Source organism: Micromys minutus (assembly GCF_963924665.1).
Source record: "Micromys minutus genome assembly, chromosome: 7".
In the NCBI taxonomy this organism is placed as follows: Eukaryota; Metazoa; Chordata; class Mammalia; order Rodentia; family Muridae; genus Micromys; species Micromys minutus.
In genome coordinates this window covers 6,232,970-6,253,481 of record NC_137976.1, presented here as the reverse complement: position 1 = coordinate 6,253,481, position 20,512 = coordinate 6,232,970, and the positions used below count along the sequence as shown (strand labels likewise).

The 20,512-nt window shown below is 45.8% G+C and overlaps 1 protein-coding gene across 1 annotated transcript in view; it reads left to right on the top strand.

Annotated features, from left to right (window-relative positions):
- Nucleotides 1–20,512, top strand: part of HUNK (hormonally up-regulated Neu-associated kinase) — a gene marked incomplete at both ends in the record, with an annotated part of 100,467 nt that overhangs the window by 55,506 nt on the left and 24,449 nt on the right. Inside the window, 3 exons of the mRNA XM_080919328.1 lie at nt 321–376; nt 6,231–6,366; nt 15,862–15,989. Of these exons, the coding sequence (XP_080775454.1) occupies nt 321–376; nt 6,231–6,366; nt 15,862–15,989 (320 nt within the window). The remainder of the gene's footprint in view (nt 1–320; nt 377–6,230; nt 6,367–15,861; nt 15,990–20,512) is intronic.

The following is a 20,512-nucleotide window of genomic DNA, read 5'->3' as shown; positions in this document are numbered from 1 at the left end:
GTGGCACCTGTGTGGAACGTCGTGTTTTTATTTTTTTCTGCTGTGTTTAACTTTCAGATGTTAGGTCGGTGTCCGGAAACTGCTTCCTGTCTTCTCTGCCCTCGCTGCACTCCGTGTTGCCTGAAATCTCTTAGCTTTGACCGTTGATAGCAATTAATTATGTCCTGTCGTATGAACATTTAGTCAATGACCAGGTTTCGGCAGAAGGGGCCAGGGGAGGGCTGAAAGTGTCTGTAAAAATGTCCACTCTCTTTCGGGAGTGACACGTATTTCTGCTCTTGCAAATGCTTATCTGAAATGTATGGTTTTGTTTATTTCAGAGACTTGAAGATAGAGAATTTGCTACTAGATGAAGACAATAATATCAAGCTGATTGGTATGACTTTTTTTTTTTTTTAAAGCAAGATTACCTTTTAAGTGTTGTGTTGTTATTAACTTTGAACGTTGTCCATTGATCTATAGCTAATCTTAAAACAAGATTTTCTATGTTATCCCATACATATTTCCTATGTTATCCCATATCTATATTATGTGTGTGTGTGTGTGTGTGTGTGTGTGTGTATGTGTAGGTGCGTGTGTATAGTTAGTTGTAGTTGCTCTTGGCTCTCAATTTCTCTGTGCCCCAGCCCTGGTACATCTAATGTTTACTTAGTTTCGATAATAAAAATTAATTTTTAAAGTGATTTAATAATTTATTTAAATAATAGATTTGAAAATATTAGGAAGATAAAATAGTGTCATTTGATTGTGGAATGAATTTTGTAGTTGCAAGTGAATATTTTTTGGTCACATGTTTCTTTTGACTTTTAAAAACTTTTAAGTGTGTGGAATATGTTTGGTATGTATGTGTGCACACACGTGCATGTATGTGTACATGCGTGTGGGCATGTAGAACAGAGATCAGTATTGGGTGCCTTCCTCAGTCACTTTCCACTTTATTTTTGAGACACGGTCTCACTGAATGCAGAACTAACCCAGCTGATTAGGCCGTGTGGCCAGGGAGCACTAGGAAGTACCTGGGAGCACTGCGGAGCACATGCCCCACCATGACCAGCTGTTCAGTTGGGTGCTGGAAATCCAAACCTAGGTTCTTCCGCTCCCACTGCAAACACCAACTGAGCCCTCATCCGAGCTCCTCAAACTTTGGCTTCAACTCAAATGGTTCTTACTGACAGACCTACGTCCCTCCCTCCCTCCCCGCTCTCTCCCTTCCTTCCTGCCTCTTTCTCTTTTCCTCTTTCCCTCACTCTCTTCCTCCCCAGATATTTTTGATTCTAAGTATTTACATGCTGTCTGCATGTATATTTGTCCATCATGTCTGTGCCTGGTGCCCATGGAGGCCTTAAGAGGGCATTGGGCTCCTTGGAACTGAAGCCACCATATGGGTTCTGGGAATTGAACCGAAGCCTCTGCAAGAGCAGCCAGTGCTCTTAACTTCTGATGTCCCTCGACTTTGTAGAAGGTTTTGCTTGTTTGTTTTGTTTTTTCTTTAAATGTGAATTAACAAGAAAATGTATTATTCCTAGTAGAGAATAGTTTGGCTTATAAATGTTGCTCCAATCGTATTCCACTTTTCTGTGTATCTGGGGAAGCCCCAAACAAAGAAAAGTGAAACTGGTCTTCCCTTCTAAATATAATCTTACCGAATGTAGTGGTTGACGGGGGATAGGAGGCTGTGGAGAGAGGTGACCGGAGAGGGATGATTAAAATCCGGGTTCACTGAAGGGGGACGGCAGGGTATTAATAGGTTATTAGAGGTTGTGATCGGTCTCTAATTCAGGATCCTAAGTAAATTCTCCATGACTGTTCTGGAAGAACTGGGTTATTTTTGCTGATGATTGTGTGTGTGTGTGTGTGTGTGTAGGTGCGTGTGTGTAGTTGTAGTTGTTCTTGGCTCTCAATTTCTCTGTGCACCAGCCGTGAGGCAGCCAACACGATATCCCCATTCTTTTTCTACTTCAGATGAAAGTCATTTCCTCTGCCTAGATGGTTGGAAAAGACCCACTGGCCTCTTGACTCTAACTCAGTTCCCAGTAAGGATGGGCTTCAGGGACTCCAGCCCACTTCCCCGGGAGATTCGGAGTCTTGACAGATTTTGATGGATTTACCCATTAGTGGAAATTAACAGCTATGAGGAAACCAATTTTCCCCGCCCTAAAAAGGCCCTTTAAGGACCCTATTTTTAGCAGATTCTTAGACCAAACCAATGATTTTCTCTTTGTTAAATTGCTTCACTATTGCACCGTGGCTGTCCTGAGAGGCTGCCGGGAAGGGAAGCCTTCCCCGCTGAAAGGCCCGCAGGATATCTTTCTAGCTCAGCTCTTTGGGATCTCTAACCGTTAACAAAAGAGCCCCCTGGAGGGTAAGGGGTTGAGGGAAGGTGATCCCACCTATTCATGGCTAATGTATGATTTGTCTTTGGAAAATGTGGAGGTCACGGTGTTAGCCGCATTAACCCCAGAGATTCTGAGAGAAAAAAACTTAGCAAGGGCCGGACTGATATCACAGTAACAGGTCAAAGATTAGTTCCATCTGTAGACAAGGCCACGGAGAGCTCCGCCCGTGAAGAGTTTCCAGGTCCTCTCAGGACACTGTCCACTCTTTCTTTCCCTCCCTTTCTGCCTCGGCGCCTTTTCTCTCTTTCTGTAGCCCTAGATTAGCACTTGTAAATCACCCTGTTGTAATAGCAAAGTTGCTACAAAAGGCAGGCCTCTGTATTGATGAGGGCCTTCCTCAGAACTGAACATGGTTACGGTCGGCTGCCAAAGGCTGCATCCACAGCGCTGAGGACACCTCACTGATATAGCGGGTGCTTAATGAGAAGCCAGAGATTTTCCGAACAAGATTTCTGAGAGGAAACATAAACAAGCCCTCTGAAGGGGCTGCAGGCCTAAGTTAGCCCAGAATTCTTATCTCAGGAAGTGTGGGGGTTGCTCTTTAGAGCAGGAACTATTCCATTCACCTTCCTTGGGTTCTCACCTTTCGGCTGGTAGCCATGGGGTTAACATCTAACCAAGTATTTCAAGTCTTCAAGACTGTAAAATAAAATAAAATAAAATAAAAAGGAAAAGGAAAGGGAAAAAAAGGCAAATTATCAACTAGTTGTTCAAACCAAATTTGCCTATGAGGTTCTAGCAGTAGGCAGTAGTCATGACTGTAGTTTGGAAGATCCCGCCCTACCCTTGTTTGTGGCTAAAGTAAAAGAAATGGTGTACAGAAAGGAGAAGCGAGGCACAAAGAACCTGGTTGGTTATAGTTCAGAGCGGCCGTCCGTGAGCAGGAGCAGAGCCTGTGCTCCTTATTGTGAGAATAGCTACAGTCCCTTCACCTGTCAGTGGTTTATTGTTCACTGTGCGTGGAAAAGTCTTCAGTCCAAACTTAAAACAACTAGACACATCTTAGGCCAAACATAACTTGGAATTACAAGGTAGACCAAGCCTATTGCAAAAATGACCTGATGTCAGAAGCCTGGACACACAAACTTGTGAGGAAGGAGGCCCTGGTTCTTGGGTTTCTTGGTCTCTTCTCTCACCTCCTAGTGACCTAAATGCTGCTATAGATAAAAGATACACAGTATAGCCTGGAAGGTAACCAGGTGTTTCATTCAGCTGCTTCCCCCGAGTTCAGGGGAAGAAGACAGGGTCTTACTGGGTTTTCTTGCCTCTGGGGTGGGCAGTGAGGATCAAAGGTCTTTACTAAGCCTTATTATTACTGTTAACTTGAAAGCCCTTTGAACCTCTCTTCTTCAAACAATTTATTTAGGAGGTTTTCAAAGAGGATTATAGCTATTACCAGTTCTTAATAATTTCCCTGTTTCTGAAAGCATTTGGTTTAAATAAACTTACGCCATGTTTCAAATTAGCTAGAATTATCAGGGGTAAGATTTTTTGGATTCGAGCATATATTTTCTTCTTATAAAAAGAAGAGAGGAAGAAGGGGGGAAAGTGAAGGCGGCCTGATGTCTGGGTATGTTCTTTCACCCACGGGGATAGCTAGAGCTTAGAAGAGCTATGAAGTCACCAGGGCCTTCTTTTGAGAATGCATTTTGCAGCTCTCAGAAAAATCGAGTGATAATTAGCTTATGTATTTACCAAATCTAATTGAGGCCAACCTATCTGATGTTACCGGGAGACAGATTTCTCTCCAGTCTCTCCGTTCTAATTATAGGCATATGTGTAAAACTTTAATAACCATAATTATGAATGTGAAATATTCCACCGTTTACTTCCCTACGATGTCTTTTAAACCGAGTGAGTGTTCTTGGCGAGATGGTGAGAACTTTAAATGCAAGTTCTGAGCCCTTCCGCTTCTCAAATCCTGCACGATTTTATCTTCTTGAAATGCGTCCTTAAGATAAGGCCAGACTCTGTTCCCTAACTTGCCTGGGACAGAAGAGGGTGATCTGGCCTCTTATCTTGCCCTTCTTGATAGACCAGATGTGGGGGGAAGGGAGGAGGTGGTCTGAAAGAGGTCAGGCTTTGCTCTAGCAGAGCCCCTGCCGAGACTCTCTGGAGTCTTAGGAATGGGATCTTTGCCTTTAATCTTGGGAATTTAGAGACACGATTTTTCTGGGACTCCTGTCAGATTGGACCTCTAATAGGCAACTTTCCTTAAAACTTGGACTATTTCCTGGTAGGTGTACTTGAAGGGCCTATTAACCCTGTAGCTCCTCTCTTCCTCTCCTGCTCATGTGCCTCGGTATACACTGGGATCTGGGAACAGGACCCCTCCTCACCTTTGCCTGTTCAGATGGGAGGCCACCTGTCCTCTGTAGCTGCCGAAGGGCTGTATCGTGCAGGTCTTGTGGTGCCTTGTGGGGCAAACTGGACCAAAGGGAAAAGAAATGGGTAGGGAAGAGGGTAAAGGTAAGGAGTTAGGAGGAAGGACCAGTGGGGGGAAATACAATCAAAACAGAAGAGAAAGTTCCTTGTTGGGAACACAGACGCCTTGTTGGTTGTTTGGTCTGATTCTTCCTCGGGAGCCTGAGTTGAGGGTTCGGTGTTCCTCGGAGACTGACAGAGTTTCCGGAGTTCTCTTTAGATAATCCATTTGGGTATACAGTCCACTACAACAACTCTTAAGAAGTTCTCTAGTCTCGCCCTTGTGACCTGTGATGTGCGGGTGGCTTCACACCCTCCCAATTTTCTCCTGTGCCTCTTGTCATTTCCTGGAGCTTTCTCCCATGGCTTCTGTGGTGGGCATGCGCTTGGCAGGTGGAGACATGCTAGAGTCAAGCGAAATACTGCAGAAAGTGGAGTGCTTGGTTCCAGCCTCAGAGTCAGTCTCTGGCTTGCCCTGAAGCCTGAGTCTTATGTCTGTGCATTAAGAGCTCAGTATCTGCAGTGGAGTTCAAAGGATGAACCAGGATCTCAGCTCTTAATTCTGAGATCAACAAAGATTGACGAAAGATAGGAGAGGAGGGATGGACACTAAAGCTCTCTAATTACCCTCCAGTTGTGGTATCTTTAAGATCAAAAGCAAAGAGTTCACAAAACTCCTAATAGACCCAAAGGAGCTGTGAGGCACTTTGGGGCTTTCCTGCTGGCCTCCCAGATGCCTTCCTAATCTAAGAAAAGCAACGCCATGAGGTCACAGAGTCTGGTTGGCATCACTGTCCTGCTGGGCGTTCTTTCTCCAGCCAACAAGCAGGGCTGTTTAAATTGTGTTTTCTCCCTTCTGGCTCTTTCAAACTATAGTATGCCTCTGGAAGGAATGTCTTAAATACTTTAATGAAATGAAACCGAGCTGAAGAAGTCAGCTGTAAGCTGTCAGTGATGCGGACGGCCTGCCGAAGAAAATCCGTCTCCATTCAGTTTCTCCCAGCCTGGCCACCAGGCAGCCAGCATCTCAGCACGCTCTCCATTCCGGCTTCAGTCCTAGAAAGCTAACACTCCTTAACCCGCATGACTCATTTACAAGACTCAGTAGAAATAGGTTTTGGCTCATCACACTGTTAGGTCTAGCTGGATTGTGCAGTGAGGGCTGATATAAAATGTTCCTCCTAAGCCAGAGAGCTGCCACCCAGCACACCTTTGTCTTGAGAAGTCTATCAGAGGTTATGGTTTGCAGCTGGTGGGTTTCCTGCTGGATGTTAAATTATGTGTTAGCCCGAGACAATGTTTCCTTTACTGCTGTTTTCTTTTTTTCTTCTCTCCTTGTTCTTTTTTTTTTTTTTTTTTTCTGTTTTGCAATTTTCTAATTCAGAGTTCATGTCTGTGTTCTCTCTGCAGACTTTGGTTTGAGCAACTGTGCAGGAATCCTGGGATACTCGGACCCATTCAGCACACAGTGTGGCAGCCCTGCCTATGCCGCGCCAGAACTGCTTGCCAGGAAGAAATATGGCCCCAAAATTGATGTCTGGTCAATGTGAGTTATCCACCTTGTAAAATTGGTTCGGTATTCCCTCCTGAGGTCCCATGCCCCTGTTTTGGTGAAACAGTCTCTCACTATCTGGCAAGAATGTACCTGTGAGCCTCAAGCATAGTTTTCAAGTACAGCTTTCTTTCCAGACTTTTCTTTATAAACTTTCAAAACGGCATTTGCAGACTTTTCATTGAGGAGCTGGGAAAAGCAGAAAACCAATCCAAGTCTTTACAGACGTGCAGTTCCATGAACCATGTTCTTATGTGAACCCTGTTCATAAACCCAGACCTTGGGGGTGCAGGGCTAAAGACAGCCATCTGAGGGGGCTGAGTGAGAAGGGACCCAGTGAGACTCTGCCTCAGAATAAAAAGGAGAAAATGGGTAGAAATGCAGCTGGGGAAAACCCTGGCTAAGCACATGGTAGGCTCTAGAAAGTGGGTAGAAATGCAGCTGGGGAAAACCCTGGCTAAGCACATAGTAGGCTCTAGATTCAGTGGCCTGCACCACAAAACCAAGCCAAACAAATGCATGAGCACATGTGTGTATGCATACACATGCTAGTGCTTACATATACCATACAGGCGTGCCCAATCTTTACTCCAACAGCCCCTGTGTACTCTGCATGTTTCCCCCTGAGGACCCCTGTGCCCACACAGTCTTCGCCTCTGGTGACAGTTTGCTCCTGAGGCCAGGCTCTTAAGGGAACAGTCAGAATCGTGTTGCTCCTGCTGTCAGCACGGTGAGATGAAGCAGGAATCCCTGAGTGTAGAAAGTACGTAGAGGAGGGTATCAGACTTCGGCTCTTCCGTCACCTCTTCCGACACAGAAGCCAGCCAGTTACCCATGTGGAGATGGAACCCCAGCTGAGAAGGGCTGGACTTTGTTTCGGCCCTCTTTGCCAAGTTGCTTGGCCGGGAAGAGGAATTCATACTTAGCAACCGTTGATGCGCCATCTCTCAGCGCTGTGACCAAGATAAAGGTCCCACTCCCAAAGGAAGGTTCTCTCCGGTTAGTTCCGCTTGCCAGTGGCCACCAGCTCTCTGTCAAGAAGCAGGAACTCTGTCTGTCTGGAGCAGTGGTAGCGGGTGACACTGGGGAAGAAGAAACGAGATGATGTTAGGCTACAGTGCCTTAATGAATCTGGAGCTGTTGTCTGCGGCAGGCAAATGTCCTCCTCTCATCACAGCCTAGACGGGTCCCTCCTGGGGTTCCTGGGGTTCCTCAACACTTCTGTGTTAGTGTCCTCTTGATGGAATTATGCTGAGAAGATAATGCACACTGTAGGTGCTCGAAAAATCTCTATGAGGTCAGGTGACCCTTCTCGGATGCTTCCTGACAGGGAGACACGGGAGCAGAACTTGTGGTGTGGAGAATCTCACTCATGCCACGGTAGAAGAGTCCCCAGGAGCAAGATGGCAAGCTGTAGTACCCAAGACTCTGCTGAGTGCTTCTGTGTCTCCTTTGCTGGGGCCTCACTAGGCAGAGTCAATTATTTGGTCCAGTCTTGAGCCAAAAGAGAGACCTCCTTTCCTGTTACTGGGGGTATAGCCACCTGCTGTGAATCCCGTACCCACTTCTAAGAACTGAATTGTGTCACCCTGTTGCCAGCTAATATTTTGAGGCTCTAACCGCCCATGTCAAGGTATTTTTTGATGGGCCTTTGAGAGGTGTCAGGTTTGGATGAAGTGAGGTGGGTGGGGCTCATGATGATGTTAGAGTCCTTATAAGGGACACAGAGGACTTGTATTGTCTGGGTGTTATGTGAGGTCACAAGACAAGAGTAGCTCTGTCCCAACTAGGAAGGAGACTTTCAGCAGAACCCAGCTTTACTTGATCTTAATCTTAGACTTTCAGCCTCCAGAATTGTGAGACATTGTTATTTGAGTTTCTTATTGTGTGGCATTTTGTTGCGCTTAGCCAGTTTTTTGTTGTCATAACCAAAATACCTGAGATGATTACTTCATGATAAAGGTTTATTTTGACTAATACCTCTGAAGGTTCCAGTCTGTGATTCGTTGGCCTCATTGATTGGGGGTGTCTGCACAGCATTGTGGATGGTGTGAGTGTGTGACAGGGCAGAACCACTAAAGTTACAAGCCAGGGGACAAAGAGAAAACGGGGACAAAGCCCGATGGTCCCTTTCCCGAGCATGCTCCAGCTGCTTAAGAATTTCCAGTAGTCCCCACTCCTGAAGAGCCACTTCTAATAATGCCATCCTGGGGACTAAGCCTTTAAGAGGCACAGGAACCTGTGGAGATCTATCTGAACTACAGCCTGGGCTGACCAAGTCACATACCTACCTACAAGTCTCCTGTAGACAGATGCAGTGTCAGGCAGTGTGGAGGCATGTGTGTGCATGAAACACCTCAAGATTTGTGTTCATGAAAGCAAGAAAGCATCGAAGGGACCCTTTAACCTGTTCTTGAGTGCTGAGGAAGCTCACCAGGCAGCGAAGACGTGGGGCCAAGTCCCAGGGAGAGAGTACCATGCAGGCATCTGATCACTACCAACTCTTAAGGTCTTGGTGAAAACATGAAACCCCTGAGCTTCCTTTACACCACCTTAGAGTCCCTAACCTAACGGGATTAGGTTTCCGTGTGGTACCCATGGCTTTGTTGATAGCACTGGGAAATGGAGACCCAAAGAGAATTCAAGGCTGCTTAAGCCAAGAGTGGAAAAAAAAGCCCAGTCTCTCCCTGTTCCAATACCATCATTACGAAATGCCTTCTTCCTGATTGCCGTGAAATAGCATACTGAAGAGTCGACTTCCGAAACCAAAAGCAAACTCCCCTGTGCAGAGGGTTTTGAGCCTGCTGGGTGGCAGGGACGAAGGCACCTGAGTCTGGTGAGGAGGAAACCCCAGCCCCTTATATAAGAAGGCTTGGAGAACTCTCAAGACAGCCAGAGTGCTAGAGCATTCATCCCTCTGGTGAGGGGGATGGTGTCTCGTGGTGGTCCTCATTTTCAGTGGTCTTATTTTTTAGGACCATACAAATTATCCTTAAAATCTTGTTCACCTTTTTCCTTCACCTCACTTTTTTATGTGCACGTGAGCGTAGGTGTGCATGAGTACACACACACACACACACACACACACACACACACACACATTCGTTCTATTCCCCCCTCCTCTTCCAGTAAACTCTGAGATTTTTAGACACTAAACTTGTATGTTCAAACCTTGATTATTGTTTTGTTTTTTGTTTTTTGTTTTCTGGTTTTTTTTTTTTTTTTTTTTTTTTTTTGAGACAGTTTCTCTGTGTAGCCCTGGCTGTCCTAAAACTCACTGTATAAACCAGCTGGCCTCAAACTCAGATCCCTGCCTACCTCTGCCTCTTAAGTGCTGGCATTAAAGGTCTATGCCAACTCTGCTCAGCACCAGATGTATTTTTTGATCGAGTAGAATTTAACTTTGAGGATATTACGATGCTTGTCTGAGAATCTCAGTGAGCCTCTAGGGGTAGAAAAACAGACACCAGGAGTCTTGTTCCCCGAGAGAGGGAGGAGGCAGTGTTCCCAATTTGTCATTGTGGCTGTGAAAATTAGTTATACTTAAATATAATCCATGGGTTTCCGTGAGCTTCCTGCCCCTTCTTTCACATGAGAGGGACCCTGTCCTTCCTGGCGCCTTTGGGTGGAAAAGCTGAGTGAGAGGCACCGTGCCTTCGTCTCTCTACAGAAAAGAGTGCTCAGGAAGAGAATGACAAACTTTGGGCCAGGACCTAAGCTCTGCATTTTACAGAAATGATACCAGATGCCATTCCCTGCGGACAAGGGTCCTACACAGAACATCTCTGTGTGCATGGCAAAGGATGGTGGGAAAAGATGCAGGAGGAGATCTGTATTCATCCTGGGAAACTGAGGTCTCTCGACTTTTAAAAAATCAAGTTCAGTGCCAGCTGGGTGGTATGTCCTCTTAAGTCAGTATTCAGGATGCTGGGGCAGGAGAATGATACATTTAAAGTTATCCTGGGCTCCACAGTGAAACATGGTCTCAAAGATGGAGCTTTCTTCAGCTTTTGGGATTTTTAAGTTAGTAAGATACCAGGCATTTTCCTGGGTATTTGCTAGCACATGTATGAAATGGTGTATGGAAGCAAAAAAAAAAAACCTTAAAATCCGCCTGAAGATATTTTCCTCCAATTTAATGGAAGAGTGTTTAATGGAAGAGGAAGAGGCCATTTTAAGATGGATGAACCATTCCTAGCCTCCTCTGAGGACCTTGGACTGGGAGTTGTACTGAACACTGATAGAGAAAGAAAGGATATCTTTCTGCCAGGGGGTTAACTTTAAAATCTTGCCGGTAATTCCTTTCTGGTAGAAGCACATCGTGGAACCAAGGTGCCTATGTGTCCCTTGTCCCTCTGTTGTTCTCTGTGTGAGCAGGTGGCTGCAGTGGCTTCTGGGGACCTCACTCTACCTATCCTGCAGAGTTGACACTTGCTTCCTTCCTTGCATCTAGGTAAAGTTTCTGGCAACTTCTCCAGGGGACACTGGCTCTGTGTGTTTCTTCACAGAGGAATTTTCCTCTGGGGAAGGTTGTAATGTGTTGGACTGACTGTCAGGTCCAGCATTTTGCCTTCTGACTCAGTACCAAAGATCCCAGGCTGTTCTCCAAGGGGGCTTTCCTTTTTCCGGCTGCTCCTCACTGTCACCCGGACCTTCTCTTTTGACATCAGAATTTTGCACAATGTCTGCTATCCCTTAGGGTTTTCTCACCCCTCCAGGGCTCTCTCTACTTCCTCTTGGTTTTGAAAACATTAGCACTGTTGCCTTGTGGCTCTGTAATTGCTGGCTTTCTTCAAAGCTAGCTGTTCTGGAGTCAGAGAGATTTGGTGTCTGCCGCAGAGAACCAGGGAAACCCTGGGCCGTATTTCAAAAGGCTTTTTAGGAAATTCTGAGCATGTTTTGAGACTCCGCCCAATTCTATGGGATTACGGAGGTTTAAAAACTGCATTCCACAAGGCTCCCTTGGTATTCTTGCATACTTGTGAAATGTCAGAGGGGCCATGGCTCTCTTTATCACCATATTGAACATGGATAAAATCTCTAGGGGAGAGGAATTAAGATGTCCAATCTGGTTTCTCTTTTAAAGTCTCCTAGGACAATAATGACTGTTAATGTGGGTTTCCATTATCAGTTGCAATAGGGCCCAAATACAAGTAGTTTTTTGTTAATTGGTTTGTTTTATTTAAAAGTTTCATTAATTATTTATTTTTAATGAAACACCAGAGAGGACTATTTGGTGCTTGGTTTACACGGCATTCCTGTGCTTTCCTCAGATTATCCACATTTCAAGGATAAACGACCCTGGTTCCTGATGAAGTGAGAGAAGTCATCTGTAAGGATGTGTGCTTTTGAATTGACTGGAAGCCTTTTGGTAACTCTTCCTTGCTGGTTGGAGTTCCCTGGTGTCATCTTGAACACAGGATCTTTCATCCCCTGTGGTCGGAAGTAGATAAGAGAGAGGGGCAGAGACCGGTGTGTTAAGCAGTGACTTCTGGAGGGATTTTTTTTTTCCTTTCATTCTTTGAAGCCCAGTGATTGGGCATCTTCAGATCTCTGAGAAGGAAGTTCTGCAGGGGCTTTCAAGTTGTTAGTCTTGGTTCCAACATTCAAGGACCCCGGCAGCTGGTTCCGTCCTTACCACACTGTATCCTACTTCTAGAGGTTTTCTGGAGGCAATCAGAGCATTCAATCTGTGGCAGAGAAGCCACATGTCCCCAAAAGATAAGATATAGCATGGAAGGTGACAGGGCTGTGTCTTCAGGCACGCTGCTCTCTGAGAGGAAGAGCCTTCTTGAGGTCTTTGTGCTTTGGCTTAGGTGAGGTTTTTGTTGTTGTTGTTGTTTGAGTGTTATGAGCACATAATCCAGAATTAGGTTGAGTAAATTTATGATTCCTACAACTAAAATACCCAAAGTAATTTACATCCTAAAATTACCAAGACTAAGGAGCCCTGCATATTCCAACGAGCACATTAACATAGCACTATGGGGTCAGTGCTTCAGAGGAACTCGGTGTCCCTCTGTATTCTGCAGTCCTCCCTGCTGGGCAGAGGTGCTCAGAGCTCTGCAGCCCTACTATGATAACTTGATCTTCCAACAATTTAGGTTTCAGCCTCCCAGTGGCTTTTAAACTGGACCGAGTGTTCAGAGAGATTTTGAAAACTTGTCATTGTTGCCCATGTATGCATTTGTGTATGTGGTGTGTGTGAGTGTGTGTGTGTGTGTGTGTGTGAGTGTGTGTGTGTGTGTGTATGTGTGTGAGTGTGTGTGTATGTGTGTGTGAGTGTGTGTGTGTGTGAGTGTGTGTGTGAGTGTGTGTGTGAGTGTGTGTGTGTGTGTGAGTGTGTGTGAGTGTGAGTGTGAGAGAGAGATCTCATCTCAGTGGGCACACTGTGATTAGAGGACATGACAATTCTTTAACTTTGACATGTATTTCAAGAGCTTGTCCACCAAGCGCTGTTACCCACTGAGCCATCTCACTGCCCGCCCTTCCCCCTAGTCTGGTTCCCATTCAAGTGGTGCTGACGCGGTGGAGTGAGGACAGTGCTCTGGGAAGTGGAGCACTTCCTTGATGCTCAGGATTCACAGGCTAAGTCGGCTTCTGCCTCTTCCTTGTTAGATAGTGCGAATAATGAAGTTCTCACTGTGGGGGAGTAACCCAGTCCTGCTCCAGAAGTGACACACAAATGACACAGACTTAGTCTTTGGCCCTGCAGGGGACAGGCTGCAGTTTATCTTGGGGATGACTGTTTACTGTGGAAGAGGCCAGAGCTTTTCCACCCATTAAGGCCCGTGTCTGCGGCTTCTGCGTACACACAGATCTTACATTGAGACTGCTTAGTTTTCATTTGTGTTGACGACTGAGGACTCCCCCAAAGCCAAGGTGTTTGGCTCCACCTTAAAACGCATCAGAGATGCAGCGAAGCCGGTTTTTTACGGCGGGTCCCCACCCACCTCCCCTTTCCTGCCCCACCAAACGGCTCCCTCAGCTTGTCTCTATTGCTTGCTCCCTATCTTTTTGTGACCGATCGCTGGGTTTGGACTTGCAGCAATACCACTACCATATATGCTTGCTGCCGTGGTCTCCAGCTCCCCACGCTGTTGTTCCCTTCCATTCCGTGTAATGTGTTTGGCTATGGGACTTTTCGTTCCTATCCATGCCCGGAGGAATGTGTCGTACTGAACACACACCAAGAGTGACTGCCACCCTGGCTGTGCATGTGCCTTGTCGGTTCTTGGCTCTTGTTTCTTGGTTTTATGCAGTTTCTCACACGGCCGTGTGTGCAGCCAACTGAAGATGGAGATGCTCTCTCTACAAACATCCGCCTGAGGAGCTTCCCCGTCTTAAACGTCCTTTCCTCCTTAACTGAAAAGCACTACAGCCCAGCATTTTCTTGCCCTCTGTGCTCTCCGCTCGGAGGGGTTGCGTCTATTTGTTTGTGGGTTTGCCTAGTCGCTGTTTCTCTTCAACTCACCATCCAAAATGGCAGCACCCTTGCCTGGCTGACAGCACTCAGTCAGCCAGAGGCATTCAGCAAGAATCTGTGGAATGAATGAATGTTTGTGTGTCTGCCTCCCTGACTCCAGTCTGAGTTCAGAGAGAGAACTGGGCCCCAGCTTATGTCTGAAATCTGAGAGTTCTTTGTGCTGAGCTGTGGGCTCCACTACCTGTCCTTCTATGGAATGCATAATTCGGAGGCGCCGCTGTGGAACTAGGCCTCAAGGGTCTTAATTTCAATCAGTCTCATTGGCTGTGTTTTGACTGGAAATCCTGTTGCCTGTTTTTTTAAAAACATCCGCAGCAGCGCCTTTGAACGGTGGAGACCACTTGGCAGACAGGCAAGCAGGCATTCCTTCTCAGGAAATCTCGTCAACATGATAGCAGGTTTATACATCCGGGAAATAAAATCCCCCCAGAAGACTTCGCTGTCTTCTGGCTTGGCTTTGGATATAAGTAGTTAAACCCATTCAACCACAGCCCAGATACTGGGCCAGAGCCTCAAGACAAATAATCAAAGGAGAAACAAGGCTGGGAAGGACTCTCCTTAGTGACAAACCAGAACTAAGTTCAAGAGATGCATAAAAGACTGGCTCTGGGTGTGGGGTTTGGTCCCAAAGGTTGAGTGGTAAGCAGAAATTCGCATTAGCCCAGTACTGGTAGTTCTGGCCCTGTGTTGTTTCATCTGGCTCCTTCCCACTTTGCACATCCTATCTGGAAAGATTACAGGCTGGCAAGGTCACGCTTCATGCTCTGGAGGTGTATTTCATCTTTCATCTGGAATTTCTTGGTGTCGACATCTTCCCGTTACAACTTGAATGTCCCCTGCTCAAACACTTAAGTCCAGAACTATTTTTGGCTTTGGAATTTTTACATACACGTAGTGAACTACCCTGAGTCTGGGACCCACATCGGTGTTTCCGCACACACGTTGTGTACACAGCCCAAGGGCGAGTTTCTGGAGTCACCTATGTGTAGATTGTCCTGAAGTTGTTTGTATTTTAATGTTAATTCCACTTCCCCAAGAAGGGTTGGCTAGTCAGGTGACTCCAGCTGAACCTTCCCATTTTAATTAGTAAAATAAAGGAAAGCCAGTGACTGGGTGGGACGAGGGAAGTAGAGAGGGTGGAGAGGTCTGAGGAGGTTGGAGGATGGGGTTAGAGTTCTGGCAACTTGGAGCTTCCCAAGGACCAGCTGGACCCAGGTGGGATTTATTGGTGTTAGAAAGCTATGAACATTAAGGATTTTACAGGTCTAATACCTCATATAGAAGGGCAGTTTGTATCTTTGTCTATTTGATGCAGTCTTGTGTAGAGGTTTGTGGATTGAGAGTTGAATATATAAACCTGTATGAAAAGCTATTGGGCTGTAGAGTTGTGTTTGCTTGGGGTTTTGGGGTACAGAAATACCCCAGGACAGAGGCGGAGAACAGGCGGTAGAAAACTGCCACGGGAAGGGAGTTGCGCAGATGAGTTGGGTCATGTTGGCAGAGGTGTGTGGGACTCCAAACTAAAACTGGGCCTGAGGAGTGTAGACCTCAGAGTCAGTAAAGAGATGAACCGTTTTTTAATATTTACTGCAACACCTTTGTGCACCTTTGTGTTGACTACAATCTGCCCCGTGAAGCCTGAAGTGCAATTTTCTTCCTGTGACGTCGTTTTTGTGGTCAAGTTTCAGAATTTGGAGGGTTTTTGGTTGTCCAGCTAAACACTCGGCTTGAATTCATAGACAAGAGGGTGTGGTTCCTCCTCTGGAGGCAGCTCTTCCCCTGCTGCTCCTCTTCGAGTCCCTCAGTACGTCTTCACAGTGTTCCCACCCCAGCCTTTCCGGTATCAACACCTCAATCATGACCTGAGGTGATGTTTTCGGTGAGGGTGTCATCAAGATGTCTTAGCCAGAGGCAGAGGAGAGAAGCCGGCTCTGTCTGTGTGCTCTATGTCTTCTGCACCCCGGGCCTCTTCTGCCCTGACGATTTGACATCTCTCTTTTCAGAGGTGTGAACATGTATGCCATGTTGACCGGGACCCTGCCTTTCACCGTGGAGCCTTTCAGCCTGAGGGCTCTGTACCAGAAGATGGTGGACAAAGAAATGAACCCCCTCCCGACCCAGCTCTCCACAGGTAATGCATCTGGCTGCTCTGGGTGGAGAATCTGTCACCTGCACTGGCATAGTCTGACTCATTTTGGAAGTGCTGTTGGTTTTGTGATCTGAGGCAGCCGGACCACTCATTGCTCAAGTGCTTGCCTTCCGCCTTGTAATCCGAAAGCTCTAAGCCCCTCCTTCTGCTTTTGCTGCAAAACACGGGTATTAGGAGGGTCTTGTGCCCTTCGGTTGGGAAGTAACTGCAGGTTCTGCTGTTCGAACTCACTGTTTCACGGTGCTGCCTTGGGAAGGAGGGTTGGAACCATGCTTCCATTTTCCTTAGTCGGTTTACTGTAAAATAGCTGTTTCAGCCATGTATTTAGTCTGTGATTTATTACGTGAGTTTTTGAGGCCGTTCAAAAGCTTTCAGGTATAGGTAGGTTCAGTTGCTTCAAAACAATCAATCATATGCGAGCTTTGAGAAGTTCTCTCAAACTTGAGCAGCTTTAAATTCCAGTAAAAGCCTCGAGAGAAGATTTGTGCTTGACTCAGTAAATTAATGGGAGCTGATCTTTGGCTCACAATTCACATCTAGTTCCTGGCCTACACTCCACTCTGAGGTCATTTAATTGTTCTGTTAGAAAAAAAAATTCAGGTTCAACGAAATGAGGCTTTTGACCAAGAAAGGATAATTTTCTCTTTTCTGATACATGAATAAATGGAGTGTTTTGTTTTGTCACTTTAAGTATTTTTCCCTTGGGTTTATAAGCTTCTGGGAAACTGACCTGAGATGTAGTCTTGTCAATGACTTTAACCTGAAATGAGTTCTTGGGCATAATTATTTAATCCGGTTACGCATTCTCCTCGCAAGTGACTTGTAATCTCGAGGTTGAGAGCCAGGGAGGCATGGTGCCCCGTAGGAGAAGCCATAGTACTGACTTCTGGAATAAATGTTTCTGCAATGGAGAGTCTTACCTCATGGAGTTAGAAAGTGCACAACGTCCTGAAGGAATCGCCACATTCAGGCGTTAGGGGGCACAGGGTTGGGAAGTGCTGCAAAGCATTATGGGAAGTGTTCAGTCACCCATTCATTCATCATTTCATATCCATTCTCTCAGTCATGACAGCCAATCACATGCTAGATGTGTGCCCGAAAGAGAGGGGATGAGCCACACACAGTTTTGACTCATAGAGTGTACAGTCTATGAGAGGCAAATGTATATGTATACTCACACACATATCTATACATATACACTTATACACACATATGTCAAATAGTAGGTGGTGTTGGTGCTTTAGGTGAAATAACAGATGATAATTCAGATAAAGGCATAGAAAGTTAAAAAAATAGTTAAACAAAATGTTTTCGAAAACAGGCTTTATTTGCTGTTTTTTTTTTTTTTTTTTTTTTTTTTTTTGTATGCACATAGTTTAAGGTATGAATGGAGAAATCCATACATCTGTCACCCAGTTTTGCAAGATGGTAATATCTTTAATTACTGAGGTAGTTTCCATTAGGAAGTAGACATCGATAAAAGCTACAGGTCTGCCGGAGAGTACTCAGCACCATGTGAACTTACGGCATTTGCAAACTGCCACTGTGCGCGGGATGGCCATTAGCAATGAGGCACACTGCTGCCTTACAAAGATCCTTCCCCTCCCAAATAGCCATCATCACCTTCCTCCCTTCCCCTCTGTGAACCCCTATAGGCTACTATCCTTTCTCCATCTCTTCAGCATTTTTTGAAATGAAGAAATTATAGAGATGGACAAATGTTCAGAATCTGTACAAATCCCTTATCACACTGTAACTATGTTAAGATCCGTTTTAGTTGTTGAATGAATCAGAGCCTTGTCTCTTTTCACTGATGAGTTGTATTCTCATGTATGGACATACCACAGTTGTTTTTTTAACCATTCACCTGTTGAAGGACCACTGGGTTGGTTCTAGTTTGGGACTACTGTGAATGAAGCTGCTGTGAACATTTGACTCCAGATGTCTGTATGAATGTGATTTCTGTAAGACAAAGAGCTAGGAACCAAATTAATGTGTCAATTAGCAAGTGCCAACAGCTCCATAAGAAGGGACCACACTCTTGTTCACAGAGTCTGTGTACCATGTTGTGTTCTCCCTCGAATACTCCGTTTGCAGCTTCATTGTATAGTCTTAAATGTTGTGATCTCTCAGGGTGATTCTGGAGTGCTTCTGATGGTTGCTTTGTCCTAAATGACCCATAACACAGGATACTATTAAAATACCTGGAAAGAGTCGGCAGGGGATGCTGAATATTGGTGGGACTCTGAGAAGTTAAACAGTTGCTGATTTTTTGCCTTAAATAATAGCAGTCAGTTCCAATTCCCAGGGGCTCAGGACCACAAAGCTTATTCTTGTGCTTAATTGAATTAATTGAAAGTTGGATCAAGAATCAAAGAGTTCTAAATCCAAGTGGGATCTCAAACCCATTACTGGTCCATGCAAGGAAGATGCTGGGGTAGGGATGGGGTTCTCTGCCCATCAGTGGAAGCCACACTTTCTTTCTGGTATGACCTCTGACATGTAATGGGAATGGGGCAGTGTAACCTGAAGGTAGAAAGGCAGAGATACATGTGACCAGCACTAGTGTAAGCCACACACAGGCTGTAGGAGAAGTAAGCCATTGCAAGGAGTCTGGTCTGTTCTTTTACGGTGCCGGCGTTAGATCATGCAGTACTACGGTGAGAAGCGCCCCCTTCGTGGAATGCAAAACAAAGGTGATTTTCCATCACCTCCTTTTCAGTCAGGCACCTTGACCGCTGTTGTTCCCAGTTAACTAACGGGAAACTGAGTCTCAGAGTGAGGAAGTTGGTTTGACTGAGAACCCAGATTTCCCTCTGTGCTCTGTTATTTCTTTCCTTTAATAATAATAAAAAAAACATGCAAATACATTATGTGCACTGTACCTGCAGAAGCCAGAAGAGGGGTTCTGACCCTCTAGAGCAGGAGTTCGTGGGTAGTTGTGAGACACCCAATATAGGTGCCTGGGACTGAACTCAAGGGTCCTCTGCAAGCCTAGCACTCACCCCCAAGTGCTGAGGCGACTCCCCAGCCCCCTTTCCTTATTTAATGCACGGCCTGTCCTTCCTAAAGCCCCTGAACTTGCAAGGTTATCTCTAGTCTTCAGGGCTTCTCTTTTGAGTGATGTCATTGCTAATTAAAAATGCTCAAATGTCACTCTCCCTCAGCAGCACCTCTCTTCATTCATTTAATATTCTGTCAGTCCTATCTGCAGTGATTGCACCAATTAAACATTATTATTATTCCGTGTAGACGAAATTCGAAGTTTCATTTTATTTTAGCAAATTTCAGTCAGAAAAAATTGTTTTTCATCGCTCCTCTCCTTGCGATGACGTCCGCTGAGAGTCACCTCCCTGTTCCCATCACGTAGCTGGAAACTATCAGCTTTGGGGGCCTTTCCGATTCTCCTCTAGCTGGTTTCTGCTTCCTGCAAGTTGGCTCCTGCCATAGCTCAGGAGTCAGCGAATGCTTTTCTCGGCTGAGAGATTTTTCTGACAGTTTACTCTTTTCATCGCGGGCGTCAGCAATAGCATTTATGACACATTCCAAACAGACGCTTCCAGTGAAGAGGATCCTGTCCCACAGATCCACCAGGGAGAAGCTGAGGCTGTATTGGCATTGCTGAAGGTTGGGACCCCTTAAGATTTCCAAGAAGGCTTAACCATCCATTGTCACTGGAGTCTTAGCTTAGAGGAGAGAGAGAGCAGCCTCCAGCCAGGACAGGCCTCTGCTTGTATCCGGCCTTGTCTGTTGTCTGCAGCCCCTGCCCTTGGCAGTTTTCAGTGTTCACATAGGCCAGTTCAGACTTGACAAGTCTTGACTGAAAGGAAGGGTGTTTGCACCACAGCGGTGCCTACCTACTTCCTGTGATGTGCCAGTGATGGGGCCCTATTGAGCTCACTCACTTCAACCCCCTCAGCTGGAATAGAGAGCCCCAGGGTCAGCTCAAAGGAGCTGTGACTTGTGACCATGCTATAGATTTCACTTTCTGGGATGATGTAGCCAGGCCCTCTTTGCCCCAGAGACACACGGATAAGTTCCAGATCCAAGGGCAAAGGTCATAGCTCTCTGAGGCTGTTCCCAAAGTCTTTTCAGGATAGCGACGTGATGCTTGTGATGTCCAGAGGCACACGGCTCGTCCGCAGAGACTTGCACTAAAGTTGCTTGTGGTCATCAGCAGTTTGTGGAGATATGGAACACTTGGTGGTGAAATAGAACAGGAGTGTACTTCCAGCATCCTGAGCTCTTCTGTTTAATCATTCTTCAAAGAAGCCTGGCCCTAGGTGTGAAGGGATGCTAGTCTTCTAGGGGTGCACATCAGATATCTCAGAAAGCACCCTAACTCAGTACCCCTCAGTTTACTTCATCATCCTTTGTCCTTGAACAACAGATGCCCCTGTTTGAAACCCACATGATAGATTGGGGAGATAACTCAGTGAGTAAGAGGGCTTGCTGTTCAAACGGGAGGACCTGAGTTCAAATCCTAGGCACCCACATTAAAAAGT